At 46.2% G+C, this 17,417-nt stretch overlaps 1 protein-coding gene across 1 annotated transcript in view; it reads right to left on the bottom strand.

Moving 5' to 3' along the window:
• WWOX (WW domain containing oxidoreductase) overlaps positions 1-17,417 on the bottom strand; it is an 818,391-nt gene that overhangs the window by 799,306 nt on the left and 1,668 nt on the right. The window contains 3 exon segments of the mRNA XM_055078924.1: positions 8,081-8,259; positions 10,271-10,328; positions 13,417-13,481. Coding sequence (XP_054934899.1) covers positions 8,081-8,259; positions 10,271-10,328; positions 13,417-13,481 — 302 coding nt within the window.

The following is a 17,417-nucleotide window of genomic DNA, read 5'->3' as shown; positions in this document are numbered from 1 at the left end:
TTTACAATGGTGTGTTAGTTTCTGCTTTATAACAAAGTGAATCAGCTATACATATACATATGTTCCCATACCTCCTCCCTCTTGCATCTCCCTCCCACCCTCCCTATCCCACCCCTCCCTCCCGGTGGTCACAAAGCACCGAGCTGATCTCCCTGTGCTACTACATACATTTTTAAATAAGACTTTTGGATGTGATTACCAAATTATGTGAAGAGGCTCATTAGAATATTTCAGTTGATCTCTTCCTTTAGATATATAGCTTCTCAAATACTCTGATCACGCGATTCCCATGTATATTCAATGTCTAAGAATATTGAAATGTAAAAAAGGTTGTTTAATTCATAAGGTACTAATTCTCAATTTTTATGTAATATTATTCAAGGACTTTTTCCAGTACTGTCAAAAATCTCAATAGTTTCTCAGAACAAATAATTCCAAAATCATTTTACTTACAATATATGGGTTTATTTTAGCATAAAAGAGAAATGGTCACAAATGCTTTTAATTTAAAATGAGAGTCTGGCGACTTCCCTGGTGACAGAGTGGTTAAGAATCCGCCTGCCAATGCAGGGGACACGGGTTCAAGCCCTGGTCCACGAAGATCCCACATGCCGCGGAACAACTAAGCCCGTGCGCCACAACTACCGAGGCTGTGCTCTAGAGCCCGCGAGCCACAACTATTGAAGCCCACGTGCCTAGAGCCCACGCTCCGCAACAAGAGAAGGCACCGCAATGAGAAGCCCACGCAGCGCAAGGAAGAGTAGCCCCCGCTCACCGCAACCAAAAGAAAGCCCGCGCGCAGCAACGAAGACCCAATGCAGCCAAAAACTAAAAAATTTTTTTAAAGTTTTTTGATTTTAGTATATTAACGCATATATGTGGAATCTAGAAAAATGGTACATATGAACCGGTTTGCAAGGCGGAAACAGACACAGATGTAGAGACACCAAGGGGGGAAAGCATAAGTTGGGAGACTGGGATTGACATATATACACTAATATGTATAAAATAATTAATAAGAACGTGCTGTATAAAAAAATAATAAAATAAAATCTAAAAAAAATTTTTTTAATAAATAAAATGGGAGTCTGAATTCCCAAAAGATTATTTAGATTATTTCAGGAAATCTTCCTCTACTTAATGAGCACCAGGTTCTTAACAAGAAGATAAACGTCAAAATCCCACTAGTTTAAGTCTTGTTGACAACCGGAAAGGAAACTGTAATCAGGCATTTCAAGATCCCTAGTGTAATGACCCCATATGAGTAAATTTTAACCAAGAAAATGACTCTAAGGTGGCCTATGGCCTCGAATTTATGGGATCTTTCGGAATAACTGAGGAAAAAAAGTCAAAGGCATGATTTAGGCTAGAAGGCAAAATTTAGTTAACACTAGTTGTGGAAAAGAAAATAAAGATCTGAGGGTGGAGAGGAAGAGAGTCTGGTTCATTACTGTCAAAGTGTGCGTGTAAAATGTTAACAATGGGGCTTCCCTGGTGGCGCAGTGTTTGGGAATCCGCTTGCCGATACAGGGGACGCGGGTTCGCGCCCCGGTCTGGGAGGATCCCACGTGCCGCACAGCGGCTGGGCCCGTGAGCCATGGCCGCTGAGCCTGCGCGTCCGGAGCCTGTGCTCCGCAACGCGAGAGGCCACAACAGTGAGAGGCCCGCGTACCGCAAAAAATAAATAAATAAATAAATAAATGTTAACAATGACTACACTTTTCTACACGAAGAAAAGCACTTCTCTTGTATTACCGTAGAACTGGTAGAATCTACACCAGATATGAATTCATCGCGGTGATGATGTGTAGGATAAAACAATATGGCAACTCCACTTCACACTATAATTTCAACACATGATTTTGCAACAAGACCCCAAGCTCTAAAAAAAAAACAGGCTCTCTAAGCCAAAACAACCAATTTCAACATTAAACTACAACATTCTGGGATTCCCACATGGAAATCCAATACCTTCATTTTGTTTCAAGAACAAATTTGGGGTTGACTTTGATAGCTTGAGCAAATACTTTTTATATCTCAAAGTATATAAATTTTGGTATATGTGTGTGTGTATACACGTACACACATTATTAGAATCCCTGTAATGAACCTTAGGGAGGTTTATTATATATAACATAAACACCAATAGAAAATTAAAGTGTCAGTCCCAAAATACATTTTCCTGGTGTATACTAAAGTGGCCAGCTTGTATTTGTTCAGGCAAAAAAACGGTTTTGTTCTTGTTAACGGACCCTCTGACTCACAAATCGAAACCAGGCCAGGCTATTCCAGATTTCAAGTCACAACATTTGAAACAGCCCAGTGTTATGAAAGTTCAAAGGGTCGAAGAAACTTCTCAATCTGACTATACTCGGAAAGGGATTCAAAAACCAAATTTTAACCACTATTGGTTTAAGACTGGAAGTTAGGAAGAAATCTTTTATCATCCATCATTGCCAGTGAACAGGAGACTGAAAATAGCTAAGCTGTGCATACTTGTTAATATTTTTTCAATGGTTGTTTGACAGAACCAGGATTTCACTCCGTAGGCGCCGTGACGATCAATCTGCTCCCTGCAACTATCTGCACGATTTCCAACAAACGTCCCCGCTCCCAGGGACAGTGCACAGGGCAGGCGCTGCCCCACATTTAGGCATTCAGGTAACCCCTCGTTAGAAGGGTCTGACCTTTAAGGAGCGCAAGTCAGCCCTCAGATTTGAGAAGGCAGCATTTTGTACTGAGCTATTTATAGGCAGAGCCAAATCCGCTCGATTGACAGGCTGAGTCTAGAGAAGCAGCTACGGGACCTTCCGCAACAGGAAGCCTCCAAGACCCCCTCTCCGGAGACATCGCATTAAGGTCTATAGTTAATGATCACCATGTTGAAGCCATTTCCATTTGTTTTTTTGTTTTCTTTTTTTTCCTTTTTTTTTCTTTTTTTTACCAAATCAGAGCCACCGAGCCACTAAGTCCAGGTCGCCGTGGACACCTGCCCCTTCCTGCCCAGTGCTACGCTGAGCACAAAAAGAAATGACCTCCTCCCTCGCCTCTACTGCTTAGCCGTCAGGACCGGGGCTCCAGGCCTCGTGGTCTGCTGGCACAAGCTCTGGGTGCAGAGGTGACTTCCCCGTGGACACTGCGAGGCTGAGCTCCACCGAGAGAGGTCCACAAGCTACAGCGCTCAATCTACACAAAGCTCTTAGGGTTCAGAACGCTCATTAAACAAAGGTCGATGAGAGAAGAGTGTCAGTTTTAGAGGCAGCAACGTCCTAAGGCCCGCAGCTCCCTAAAGCTGGGGACAGAGGTGAGGCAGGAGGCACAGGCATTGGCGGGGCATCCCCAACAGACACGTATAATGTGTTGCCACCGTCTTCCTTGTGGCCTAGGGCATCCACTTTATCTGAATTTTACCTAACTTGTGGCTACTCACAGCATGCTGGGGTGATCTTATTTTGAAAGGGATTAGACCATCTGATGCAGGGGTAGGCAAACGTTTTCCATTAAGGGCCAGACAGTAAATATTTTAGGCTGTGCAGGGCACAGGGTCTCTGCTGTATTTATGCAACTCTGCTGCTCACATGAAAACAGCCACAGACAAAACGGAAATAAACAGGCGTGGCCATGGTCCAGTAAAACTTTACTTGCAAGATCAGGCGGCAGTCAGATTTAGCCCAGGGGCTGTAGTTTGCCGACTCCCCATCTGGACAGCTGGACCCAGTCAACTGCAGTATCTGCCTACAAACTTCCAAGAATTCAAAACGCTTTATTGTGGCATTTCCTCTGAATCTTTCTACCGACAAGAACCACCCTGATCTTTATAAGCTGAATTAATAAGCAGGAGTCCCTCCAATTGCCTTCGGAACATAAAATATCCAAAGTTCAAAATACAGTTCTGTATCACTTACAGCCGGGGTGGAGGGGGGGCGAGGTACCCAACACGGATGACAAGAGAGAATCTGCATAGAAGCCACATCAAAGGGGGAAGCGTCTTGGCACGTCCCTGCCGTCCACCAGGGATCTTTTTTTTTCTTTTTTTTTTTTTTTTTTTTTTACCAAATCAGAGCCACCGAGCCACTAAGTCCAGGTCGCCGTGGACACCTGCCCCTTCCTGCCCAGTGCTACGCTGAGCACAAAAAGAAATGACCTCCTCCCTCGCCTCTACTGCTTAGCCGTCAGGACCGGGGCTCCAGGCCTCGTGGTCTGCTGGCACAAGCTCTGGGTGCAGAGGTGACTTCCCCGTGGACACTGCGAGGCTGAGCTCCACCGAGAGAGGTCCACAAGCTACAGCGCTCAATCTACACAAAGCTCTTAGGGTTCAGAACGCTCATTAAACAAAGGTCGATGAGAGAAGAGTGTCAGTTTTAGAGGCAGCAACGTCCTAAGGCCCGCAGCTCCCTAAAGCTGGGGACAGAGGTGAGGCAGGAGGCACAGGCATTGGCGGGGCATCCCCAACAGACACGTATAATGTGTTGCCACCGTCTTCCTTGTGGCCTAGGGCATCCACTTTATCTGAATTTTACCTAACTTGTGGCTACTCACAGCATGCTGGGGTGATCTTATTTTGAAAGGGATTAGACCATCTGATGCAGGGGTAGGCAAACGTTTTCCATTAAGGGCCAGACAGTAAATATTTTAGGCTGTGCAGGGCACAGGGTCTCTGCTGTATTTATGCAACTCTGCTGCTCACATGAAAACAGCCACAGACAAAACGGAAATAAACAGGCGTGGCCATGGTCCAGTAAAACTTTACTTGCAAGATCAGGCGGCAGTCAGATTTAGCCCAGGGGCTGTAGTTTGCCGACTCCCCATCTGGACAGCTGGACCCAGTCAACTGCAGTATCTGCCTACAAACTTCCAAGAATTCAAAACGCTTTATTGTGGCATTTCCTCTGAATCTTTCTACCGACAAGAACCACCCTGATCTTTATAAGCTGAATTAATAAGCAGGAGTCCCTCCAATTGCCTTCGGAACATAAAATATCCAAAGTTCAAAATACAGTTCTGTATCACTTACAGCCGGGGTGGAGGGGGGGCGAGGTACCCAACACGGATGACAAGAGAGAATCTGCATAGAAGCCACATCAAAGGGGGAAGCGTCTTGGCACGTCCCTGCCGTCCACCAGGGAAGGCATCCCCTCTCACCGCCCGAGTGTCCCCTTCCACAACAGAGAGCCCCCACCCAATGGCAAGTCCAACAGAGAGGTGCCTTGCAGGGAATTCAAAAACACGAACGAAAAGAATCACTGGGAACAGCAGATCTGTAAAGCAACCTCTGTAAAGCCAATTAGGTTACCTGTGCTTTTAGCTGGGGAATCACCACTCTCAAAATAAAGACCGGTATGTTTTGTACCAGCCCACTCTGCTCCCAAGAGCCCAGACATCCATCCATGAGGCTAAAGACTGGACAGTTCACATGTAGGAACCGGGCTGCCCTGAGCAGCAAGAGGAAAAGGGCAGGCCAACACCACTCAAGCTTCAAGAGATGACTCCTGAACGCCGAGGAGGGTTGGAAGTGAAGATGCCTGACTCACTCTGCGCTCAGCTTTTCCTGTGAAAGGGGCAGAAACAGAGTGGTGAGAGTGATTTCTAAATTGGCGTGTTTCATAGTTCAGGAGAAGGAAGAAATTTATCTGGAAGGCACAGCCTACTTGGACAAGGACACTCTCTAAGGCAGCCGCGTGGGATATAAAAGCTGCCTAAGTGATGACGGAAAAGCCACGGGCTTGCCTTCGGCTCTTTTCTTTAAGCCTGATGCCACGGCTGCAGCGCCAGAGTTCTTTGCAAGGATGTGATTGCCTGGAATGTTCGGTCTGATATTATTTCAAATATTAAGCACACAAATCTCCAGCACTCCCCTAGACTCGGGCTTCTCGAGACTGGAGGGGTCACGGGGAGACCAGGCAGAGCTGAAGACAAGGAAGGTTCGAGCTGGGGAAATGGGGATGGGGGGCGCGCTCTGAGACCTTCCCCAACCTCCCTTCCAGCCTGAGCCTACGATTTACCATCACGTGTGACTGGACCACCGGCACCTACTTGCAGGGCCCACAGAAAAGACCAGGGACCTCAGGAAGGGGCAGTGGCAGCTGTGAAGAGGCACAGAGCCTGCCTCCGAGAGGTCCAAGGTCCACTCTGACCAATGACACATTTCTTCTCAATGCTTCAGAACCTCCTCCTCCCTTCCGAGCGTGATTCAACACCCAACTACACAAAGCTCTCTGTATATTCTGGACCAGTGCCTTTAGTCCTGGATTATGATGTCACAGGCCTGACGTGGCAAATCTTCAGCAGAGCTTCAGAAGGCCTGCCATCTAACGTCAGACAGAGCCAAGTTGCAACACTTACGCACAAACCATCAGTAGTCACTTATCTTACTCATGAAAGGAAAAAACTGTCTAGCCACGAGATTAAGGGAACGAGACCTTTTAGTTAATTCACTGGTTAACTGAGTGTTAAATAAAAAGAGGTATTTTACTTAAGTCCTTATTCTTTCTTAATTACTCTACACTGTCTTGGTCCACACCCTCACGTAACAGTTGTCAAGGCAATCAACACAACATACTGTTTCCTGGATGACTGAGGATCCAGCTGTTATTTTTAATATAGCATCATCAGCTTTTCCTATCGATAACAATTAAATAGAATTAACCCCGATGTGATTCAGAAAACTGAACTGAACATATTCTGAGCCCAGGATGAGGTAGGTCTGAGAGTTGATTTTAAATAAATCCGTTTCAATTAAAAAAAAAAAATTCCATGTGCTTCTTTGCCTTAATGGACAGGTACAGTCAAAAGTTCTGCTCTGGGACCGTAGCTTGTTAGATTTTCAACCCTGTACTATATAACAACTGATCCTCTAAGAATGTATGTCACTTCCTACACTTGCCCTGATGATACCAGGGAATGCTTCTGGAAGTTCAAGAAGAGGTCACCGAAAATTAAGCAAGACAGAGAAAGAAGTGCAGGGGATATAGAAACCGGTGAGGAGACAAAGCTGGTGAGAGAGAAGGCCAGTGAGGGGGGAGCGCCATGAAGGGTGAAAAGGAGAGAACTTGCTAGAAGACAGCTGAATGCAATTCCATGTTTTGTCTCTGTAAATTAACCTGAAGATGCATATCCTTACTCAAAGCAGCTGGTTCTTACAGATTCAGATATTCATGTCAATGGACCAAAGCAAAATAAGAATAAAATCAGCTGGAGAGTGAACGCAGGAGCATCTGCTTTTTTTTTTTTTTTTTTTTTTTTTTGTGGTACGCGGGCATCCCCCCGCTGCGGCCTCTCCCGTCGCGGAGCACAGGCTCCGGACGCGCAGGCTCAGCGGCCATGGCTCACGGGCCCAGCCGCTCCGCGGCATGTGGGATCCTCCCAGACCGGGGCGCGAACCCGGTTCCCCTGCATCGGCAGGCGGACGCGCAACCACTGCGCCACCAGGGAAGCCCAGAGCATCTGCTTTGCCGCAGCTTCTCTACCGGCCCATGAGGCTAAGGAGAGGACACCCCCGGGGCCCCTCCCTCATGACCGTCACCGCAGTTAAACGCGGGCAACCAAGAGGTTATGACAGAGACTGATCCTCCGACTGTGCAAAGAAATAAGATCCTGTTCTCCAAAGAAAATCATATTCTCCGTAACCAACAGACACCTGCAGTGTCCTTTGTCCCAAAACCCTGACACGCCACTGTTCCCAATATTCCATTACCAGTCAGCGTTGGGCTGAAGAACCCAGGTAACTGGACTATGTCCACACACCACGCAGACCAGGTCAGAAACTCCTAGACAGAGCCAGCTGTCTCTCATCCTTAAGAACCAAAATAGCCACCATCTTCCACTGAATGTTCAGCTTTCAGAGAATTCAAGGTCGGCCCTGACACGGCCCTCCTTCCATGCAAACACTGAGACTGAAAAAGGGCCCAGAACTTTAATGACACGATAGCTGAAAAGGCTATAAATACCTTTTAAATTAGAGAACCACCAAACAAAGTTTCCTTATGGTTAGACTAAAGCGGATTTCATCATAGCACTGACAAAAATAAATAAATAAATAACAACAACCATCGCTGTGGTCAGTTGTCGGTTAACAACCTACCTATTCCTGAATTCGCTCCGGTAACCACGACCACTTTGCCACTGAAATCCCGGCCCTGGAGGATTTCCATGGCGGTTGTGCTGCTGTCGTATCTCTGTCTGGTGGTTGGCTTTGTAGGATTATCGTCCACAGTAAATGCCAGTCTTGGGTCCAAGTAGGTAGTTCTTTTATTTATGTGGCTGCAAAGAAAAGGAGAAAGCAGTGAACCTACAGTAGTGAACAGAGGCGTTTATAATTACAAGATAATCTTATAGTTTAGGCTAGGCAAACCCCATTTTTCATGGACTAAAAAAGGCTTATTCTTAACCCCGGGAAGACCCGGGGTCCATTTAATCTATCTGCTGGCCTCCAGGAGGATTACATTCCTGCCTAGAAAGACGGCCATAGAAGCCTTTTCTTCAGAACTGCCCGTAAAATAGGCTGTAACATACAAAGCACTGCCTCGTACCCTCAGATCTCAAACATGGAGTACGCTTTGGGGTTTTTTCCTTTTAATTCATGTAAATGTGGCTATAAGATCCATCAGGCACTCTTGTCAGTAGATTTCAATTAAATCTCTTATGTGCAAGGGCCTAAGAAGATTGGTAAAGAAGTAGAAAACTCAAAATGATAAAAGATAGTAAATATGAAACCAGCCAACTACTAAAATTCTAATAATTTTCACTTTAAGGCTGTACTCACACACTCTAGTTTTGATTTGGAGTTGATCGAAATCTTGTAGAAAGAATATTAAACTATACTGGTAGTACAAACAATATATTAAAATATATCAGTAACACCTGTTCATACAGATGAACAGGTTGCTCCTTACAGAATAGGTTTATTTTTTTACATTTTAAATGTGATCTTGGGGTTTGAGATAGACCTCAAAATACCTTGAAAACGATTAAGAACTCTCCAGAAAGAAAGATTTCATGATTTAAAATGCATTTGTGGGAATTCCCTGGCAGTCCAGTGGTTAGGACTCAGCCCTTTCACTGCCGAGGGCCCAGGTTCGATCCCTGGTAGGGGAACTAAGATCCCGCAAGCCCCACAGTGCAGCCAAAAAATAAATAAATAAAAACATTTTTTAAATGTATTTGTAATGTGTGTGTGTAAAATTATATACAGTTTAAAATCAATACTCGTCACCCCATAAACACTAAGACTCAAGAATAATCCAACTTTCATTTTACTTATAACCACAGATGCCAGATAAGCATTTTGACTCCAGTGTCTTACAGAGGACAGAGCAGGGGTGGAGCCGGGTCACCCTGGCTCACAAGAGCCAAATGTGCATCTCTCTTCCCAACTCCGCAGTGACTTTACCTCGGTAGCTGGAAATAAGCTATAGTGGGAGTATTTATACCACGGAAACAAATATGGGCTTTTCCCCCCAGGGAACTGGTTGTTAAGCATTTACCAGCACACCTCTCTAATGGGATCAGAGCGGGGAAACGACTGGCCAGGCAGCCTAGCGCTCACCTCCCTTAGGGCATTTCAGGGAGCGAATGAGCTAATACTACAGGTACAAGTTGGTTAGAACATGCCTGGCTCATGTTAGGTGCTAGATGCGTGGTTACTGTTGCTGTTTGTTATTGGAATTTATTCCAAAGATAGTTTTACAGAGGAGGATGCTCAAAACATTCTTTATAATTACAGGCATACCTTGGAGATAAAGCATTGGAGGGTCAGTTCCAGACCAATGCAATAAAGTCAGTGTCAGGCTTCCCTGGTGGCGCAGTGGTTAAGAATCCACCTGCCAATGCAGGGGACACGTGTTCGAGCCCTGGTCCGGGAAGATCCCACATGCTGCAGAGCAACTAAGCCCGTGCGCCACAACTACTGAGCCTGCAAGCCACAACTACTGAAGCCCACACGCCTAGAGCCCGGACACGTGTTCGAGCCCTGGTCCGGGAAGATCCGACATGCTGCAGAGCAACTAAGCCCGTGCGCCACAACTACTGAGCCTGCAAGCCACAACTACTGAAGCCCACACGCCTAGAGCCCACGCTCCACAATAAGAGAAGCCACCGCAACGAGAAGCCCGCACACGGTGACAAAGAGTAGCACCGGCTTGCCGCAACTAGAGAAAGCCCACGTGCAGCAACAAAGACCCAATGCAACCAAAAATAAATAAATAAATGTATTAAAAATAAATAAATTAATTAAATAAAAAGATGGCTGAGAAGTTTCTTTGCAGACACTTACTCGACAAAAAACACTTGTCCATTCTCATCAGTTTCTTGTTCCCATCCATAGGGCAAATCTGAAACACAGAAGAACAACATGTCTATGTGGGGGTGGGGTGGGGTGAACTGAAGCCCCTGCCCTTCCAGCCCCAGACCTATCCCACCAGATCAGCAGGTCACGTGCTCCAACTATGGCAGGTACAGAAGACCCATTACCCCAACCACACTCTACATTCTGCCTCTTGCTTGGAATTAACACTATTTCATTCTTTTTTTTTTTAATTTGATTGAAGTAAAGTTGATTTAGTGTTAATTTCTGCTGTACAGCAGTGACTCAGTTTTACATATTCTTTTTCATATTCTTTTCCATTACGGTTTATCACAGGATATTAAATATAGTTTCTTGTGCTATACAGTAGGACCTTGTTGTTCACCAATTCTATATATAAGTTTGTATCAGCTAAACCCAATCTCCCAATCCATCCCTCCCCCACCTCCACCTTCACAACCACAAGCCTGTTCTCTATGTCTGTGAATCTGTTCCTGTTTCGTACATATGTTCATTTGTGGCATTTTAGATTTTTGTGGCATATTTTAGATTCCACAAATAAGTGATACCATATGATATTTGTCTTTCTGTTTCTGAGTTACTTCACTTGGTATGATAACCTCTAGGTCCATCCATGCTGCTGCAAATGGTATTATTTCATTTTTTTATGGCTGAGTAATATTCCTTTGTATTGGGTTGGCCAAAAAATTTGTTTGGTTTTTCCATAAGATGACTCTATTAGTGTTTAGTTGTCTTAACTTCATTCGAAACAATTTTGTTAGATTGTATTGTGACAGCTGTCATAACAGCATGCCTTTAAAAAAAAAAAAATCAAAATCGGTGAATTTTTGTGTAGCCATTTTAATATTGAAGATGGAGAAAAAAAGCAACACATTCAGCATATTATCCTTTATTATTTCAAGAAAGGTAAAAACGCAAATGAAACGCAAAAAAAGATTTGTGTGGTGTATGGAGAAGGTGCTGTGACTGATGGAACGTGTCAGAAGTGGTTTGCTGGAGATTTCTCACTGGACAATGCTCCATGGTCGGGTAGACCAGTTGAAGTGGATAGCAATCAAATCGAGACATTGAGAACAATCAACATTATACCATGCAGGAGATAGCCGACATTCTCAAAATATCCAAATCAAGCGTTGAAAATCATTTGCACCAGCTTGGTTATGTTAATCGCTTTGATGTTTGGGTTCCACATAAGTTAAGCAAAAAAAACCTTCTTGACCGTATTTCTGTATGCAATTCTCTACTTAAACGTAAGAAAAATATTCTGTTTTTAAAACAAATTGTGACGGGTGATGAAAAATGGATACCGTACAATAATGTGTAATGGAAGAAATCGTGGGGCAAAGCAAAATGAACCACCACCAACCACAGCAAAGACCAGTCTTCATCCAAAGAAGGTGATGTTGTGTATATGGTGGGATCGGAAGGGAGTCCTCTATTATGAGCTCCTTCTGGAAAACCAACGATTAATTCCAACACGTACTGCTCCCAGTTAGACCAACTGAAAGCAGCACTCAATGAAAAGCGTTCGAAATTAGTCAACAGAAAACGCATAATCTTCCATCAGGATAATCCAAGATTGCATGTTTCTTTGATAACCAGGCAAAAACTATTACAGCTTGGCTGGGAAGTTCTGATTCATCTGCCGTATTCACCAGACATTGAACCTTCGGATTTCCATTTCTTTCGGTCTTTACAAAATTCTCTTAATGGAAAATATTTCCATTCCCTGGAAGACAGTAGAAGGCACCTGGAACAGTTCTTTGCTCAAAAAGATAAAAAGTTCTGGGAAGATGGAATTATGAAGTTGCCTGAAAAATGGCAGAAGGTAGTGGAACAAAACAGTGAATACGCTGCTCAATAAAGTTCTTGGGAAAATGAAAAATGTGTCTTATTTTTACTTAAAAACCGAAGGAACTTTTTGGCCAATCCAATACCACATCATCTTTATCCATTCACCTGTTGATTGATAGTTAAGTTACTTCCATGTCTTGGCTACTGTGAAGAGTGCTGCTATGAAGATAGGAGTGCGTGTATCTTTTTGAATTATGGTTTTTTCTGGACATATGCCCAGGAGCAGGATTGCTGGATCATATGGCAACTCTATTTTTAAGACTATTTCATTCTTGGGAATTCTCTGGCAGTCCAGTGGTCAGGAGTCCACACGTTCACTGCTGGGCCTGGGTTGAATCCCTGGTCGGGGAACTAAGATCCTGAAAGCCATGTGGCTAAAAACTAAAATAAAATACTATTTCATTCTTGATCACTCTTCAACACTCCACTCAGCTTCTGCTTTTCACAAAACCCTTACTGGTTGCTCCAATCAACATGAATGCTCCCCTGAATGAATTCCCAGAACGTGTCTACACTGTAGCAGGCACCGAATACCATTCATATGCTGACTTGTGAAGATTCATATTACAGACCAGTTTCATTTTTTTCCCAAGGGCACATGTTGTCTTTTCAAATAGACCCTCAACCTCTTGAGAGCAGGGACCTTCTTACACTTCTATTCCATGCATGACACACTTACTCAGAAGCACCTACAAGTCAACGCAAGCTTTACGGAATTCTATCAAACACTGATATATTTAATTCCAGGATAGGAACCAAGACCAATTTTACAAACAGTGCAACTATGGAAAAATCTAATGAACTGTGAATTCAAGGTCCCTATTATTGTAATACTTTCTTATTTAAGAAATCATCCTAGGGCTTCCCTGGTGGCACAAGCGGTTGAGAGTCCACCTGCCGATGCAGGGGACACGAGCTCGTGGCCCAGTCCGGGAGGATCCCACATGCCGCGGAGCGGCTGGGCCCGTGAGCCACGGCCGCTGAGCCTGCGCGTCCGGAGCCTGTGCTCCGCAACGGGAGAGGCCACAACAGTGAGAGGCCCCCGTACCGCAAAAAAAAAAAAAAAAAAAAAAGAAAAAAAAAAGAAATCATCCTAAGCACTCCACCCCAAGAGCTCATCACTTCCTTCTACCAAATCCTACAAACTCCCCAGAGGGAGAGTCCAGCTCCTGTGACAGTTTTCCCATCTGATTAATGCTTTAAATACAGGGGTCTCTGCTTTATGACAACAACATACAAACCTCCTGCTATTCGCTTTCTTTTTCCAGTTTTTGGATGTTCCCACTGAGTCTTCTCTTCCGTGTGACTGTTAAAAAAAAAAAAAAAATCCATGGAATACGTAGTAAGTTACACTTCTAAAAATTAATCATTGGCATTAAATTTTGTTCTCCCCCACGTGATACTCTCTCAAGAGTACTCAAGTCAGACAGTCAGAAAGAAATATTCAGATTATAAATGTCACTGTTTGCATCAGGTCAAATTCTCTAGGTTGGAAGCTGCAGCAGACTGGGAAAATCTCCCGAAAACCTCTATCTGTTAGCTGGTGGTGAAGCCAGAGGAAGAGGACTTGATCCCAACTGGGGGTCAACTCTAAGAACCTCGCTGGATCACTCAAAATACCTAGAGAGGTGTTTTGTTTTGTACTTGTTTTAGTTTTATTCCAGGATAGATTGAAAAATTTCAGTCAAATTTATAATGCTGATATGCAGGTATCATTTAGATATAACCTTAATCTTCTTAAATGTTTATTCCTTGCACAGATTTAACTACAAAGTGTTTTTTAAGCACTGATTCCTAATTTCATCCAAGAGGGTAAGGCAGCTCCGTACGTCAGTCACTCAGCTTTGGAGCCTCAATTTCCTCACCTGCAAAGCAGAAATAATCCTAGTATTCATCTGAGGAGAATGCTACGAGGATACTGTAATATAAAGGTTTGAACACAGCACTTGGCATAAAAAGCCCTCAAAAGTTCTATTATTCTGAACAAATCAAATGTACAAACTAGTCTGATTTCTGTGCCAAACTAGCATTTCATCTCGGAAGAGCACACACAGTTATCAATGAAACCATGGGCCAATAACAGACTAGCAACACCTGTCAACAGCTGATCCAGTATGGCGAAAAACATACAATTACTTAATCAAGGAAACAGCTGCAAGTTGCAAGAGGCATTCAAAGTTCACATGCTCAGGCCAAAGTAGAAAATAACACTTAATCACTGACAACCAGATGATAGAATATTCCTTCCCTATCCATGATTTTGAAGAGAATAAATACAGAGAGCTTGTGAACGCTCCTGTAAGATGTTGCACGTCAAAAGCAGGGTCTTTCCAGGAACTGCTGGCTTCCGGTGTTTTTGCAAACTATCGGTGGCCAGTACAAGGACACAGTGGACACTGGACTCAAAAGGCCAAAGACGTGAGCTCCTGCACTGCCTACACCCAGTGAGCCAGCCTCCCTAGCACATGCACCTCACAGAGCCGCTGGAAAGGTAAGAGACACCATACCTGGGACAGCGACAGGTGAACAATTAGATCACCGTACAAACAGAGGGTATCGGCAAGGACCAACTCCCACCTGTGTATCCCCCCACCATCAAACCCTGACTGCAGAAAGGAAGCCCAAACAGGAGTAAGAACCAGGTTACATCTGGTAATTCGGATCCCTTGAAGTTTTCCGACCTCCCTGTGCCTCAGTTTCCCCATCAGTACAAAGGGGATAATAATGGCCCTACTTCTTGGGGTCACAGGACTCAGTGAGCAACGTGTGAAGAACTAAGAACCGTGCCTTTGACAGAAAAGGATTATTTTAAATAAACTTTTATATAAAAATTAATTAAAGGGTGTTCCTTTTTCACTGTAATCTAAAATGACTTTTTAATGAACAGAAAATTACAACACATGTCCCCAAATTATCTTAATCTCCTTTAAACAGAAGCCTTTTTTCTTTTCTTTCAGTAAGCTTTTTGTCATTTAAAAAGATAATTAACAGTGATCTTAATTTAAAACAAAGGGATCAAAATTAAATTCACACCACATTACATGGCTATCACTTTCAGGTATGCTCCTCTAAGTTTTTTTTTTTTCTTCCTTAAGCATAGTTTCTTGAAGTTAACTGGGAGACCCAGAGCCACCTGCGGACAGGGACCCGCCCCCCATCGGGGCAGGCCAGCCATCCCTCTGCTGCCAAGAGGCCCGGGCTTCAGAATAAAAGGGGGGTGGGAGTGGAGGACCCAGGATGGCCCAGGCGACGGCAGCCACAGCCCCCAGCACCGAGACCTCATCCTTCGGTCCCCACCCCCTGGTTAAGGCAGAGGGGCTTCTCCGGACCGTGCTAGGGAAGCGAGAAAGGCTCATCAGCTCTCTCTGGTAACAGCTCTGTCCTCAGCAGCATGAATGTCCCCTCCATGGGAGCCCAGCCTGGGGGGCCTTGAGCCACGGGACACATGTGTCTTTGAGGTCTGAGTGCACCCTGGGGAGTGTGAGGGAGCCGGAGGGGTTGACAGAACCCACACGGCAGAAGACGGGTGAGACTATGAGGGGGTTTCCCACAAGACCCCAGAGGCCTGGTTGGGAGCTACAGCCTCTGCCCTTGGGCACAGCACTGCTGCAGTGGGATAAAGACCATGGGAAAAAGGAACGACTGCAAGGGCGATCTTCTGGTACCCTATCAGCCAAGTGGCCCAGACCCCAGGGGACAAGTGACCTTCTAGAATTAGGAGTGAAAAGAAGGATCAGGATGCTTGCAGGTCAGGAGGGATCAAGGGGGACTGCTGGGAATCCAGGGTCAGGGTGGGTCAGGGGCAGCCTTCAACCCCAAGCCAAAGAACAGAAGGCCGGAGGGCAGGAGAGAGGTGCTCCCAACCCCCAGCTGGGAGCCCCTCAAGCCTTGTCACCACAGTCAGGGTAAACAACAGGACCAGATACCGGTGGGGGGGAGGGGGGCGGGGGGGGGCGGGGGGGGAGGCGGAGAGGGGTGTACTTTTCAGAGACCGCATAGGCGCCACGGAGTCCCCTGGCCGTGGGCTCCCCGGAAGCTGTCAGCAGAGCTGGCTGGGGTGTGTAGGTCTTGCCGAGTGAAAGAAGAGCCCCAAGCCCAGACGGTGGAGGCCACCCAGGAAGGCAGCAGATGGGAAAGGCCACCCAGCACAAGGTGAGGCGCAGGAGGCAGGGTGAGCGAAGGCGAAGGCGCCTCCAGACCGAACGAGAGGCTCCAGGCAAACTTGAAAGGAGGCCAGGGAGCTCTGGGGGCAGCGGCCAGAACGGGGACAGGCCCCACCCAGAGCAGGAGCAGAGAAGGCCCCCGACGCCGGGAGGCAGGCCCTGTGCATCTTCACGTTCCCAGGGCCTAGAATGCCACCTGCCCCGGGAGGCCCGCAGGAAACCTTCCCTAGATGCGCTGACTGACGCGTTCCCAGGATTTACTTTACGCCGCCAGGATGCTAAGCATGGGGGATACAGAGGGGAATGAGAAAAGGTCCCCGCCCTCACCAAGCTGACAACCTGGGGAGCAACAGAGAGCAAAACAGGGCCGAGGAGAGCGTAGACAACTACAGACAAGGGAGAGCAAAGTGGTGGAAGGCAGGCGCAGGGCCGATGCAAGGGAACGCTCTCGTGGGCAGTGACATTTAAGCTCAGCTCTGAGGGAGGAAAGAGCGCTTCAGGCAAAGGCAACGGCAAATGCCCATTCAGGAGTTGCCCGGAGCCCGCCAACTGCCCCCTGGCTCCCTGCTGCTAGAAATGCCCCTTCAATTCTCCAGAGCAGAAATCATCCTACTAAAGACACAAACCCGAGGTCACGCCCTGGCTCCAAGCCTTCAGGGGACACGTGGGTCCTGCTGACAGAGCCCAGACCCTCCGAGGCACAGAAAGGCCTCCATAAACCAACTGTGTCCTTCCTTCCCACCTCAGCCTTCAGGTTCTTGCAGCGCCGCACAGGCCGGGCCTCTGTTGCTTCTCGCTGGGCTGCCCTCCTGCCCCTGGACCTTCCCACTTCTATCTGTGCTCTGAGGCACAGCTCAGGTGCCCACTGCCCCAGACACCTCACCACCGGGCCACACAGCTCATGCTGGGCAGGCTGCCGCTCACCACACACACTGCGTGGGGACGTCACTGCACGTCGCTCTGTCCTATAAGACTGGGCACTCGGGCTTCCCTGGTGGCGCAGTGGTTGAGAGTCCGCCTGCCGATGCAGGGGACACGGGTTCGTGCCCCGGTCCGGGAGGATCCCACGTGCCGCGGAG

Source organism: Physeter macrocephalus, chromosome 17, assembly GCF_002837175.3.
Source record: "Physeter macrocephalus isolate SW-GA chromosome 17, ASM283717v5, whole genome shotgun sequence".
Classification (NCBI taxonomy): domain Eukaryota; kingdom Metazoa; phylum Chordata; class Mammalia; order Artiodactyla; family Physeteridae; genus Physeter; species Physeter macrocephalus.
The sequence above is the reverse complement of the archived record's forward strand: the minus strand, read 5'-3'. Positions and strand labels throughout refer to the sequence as shown.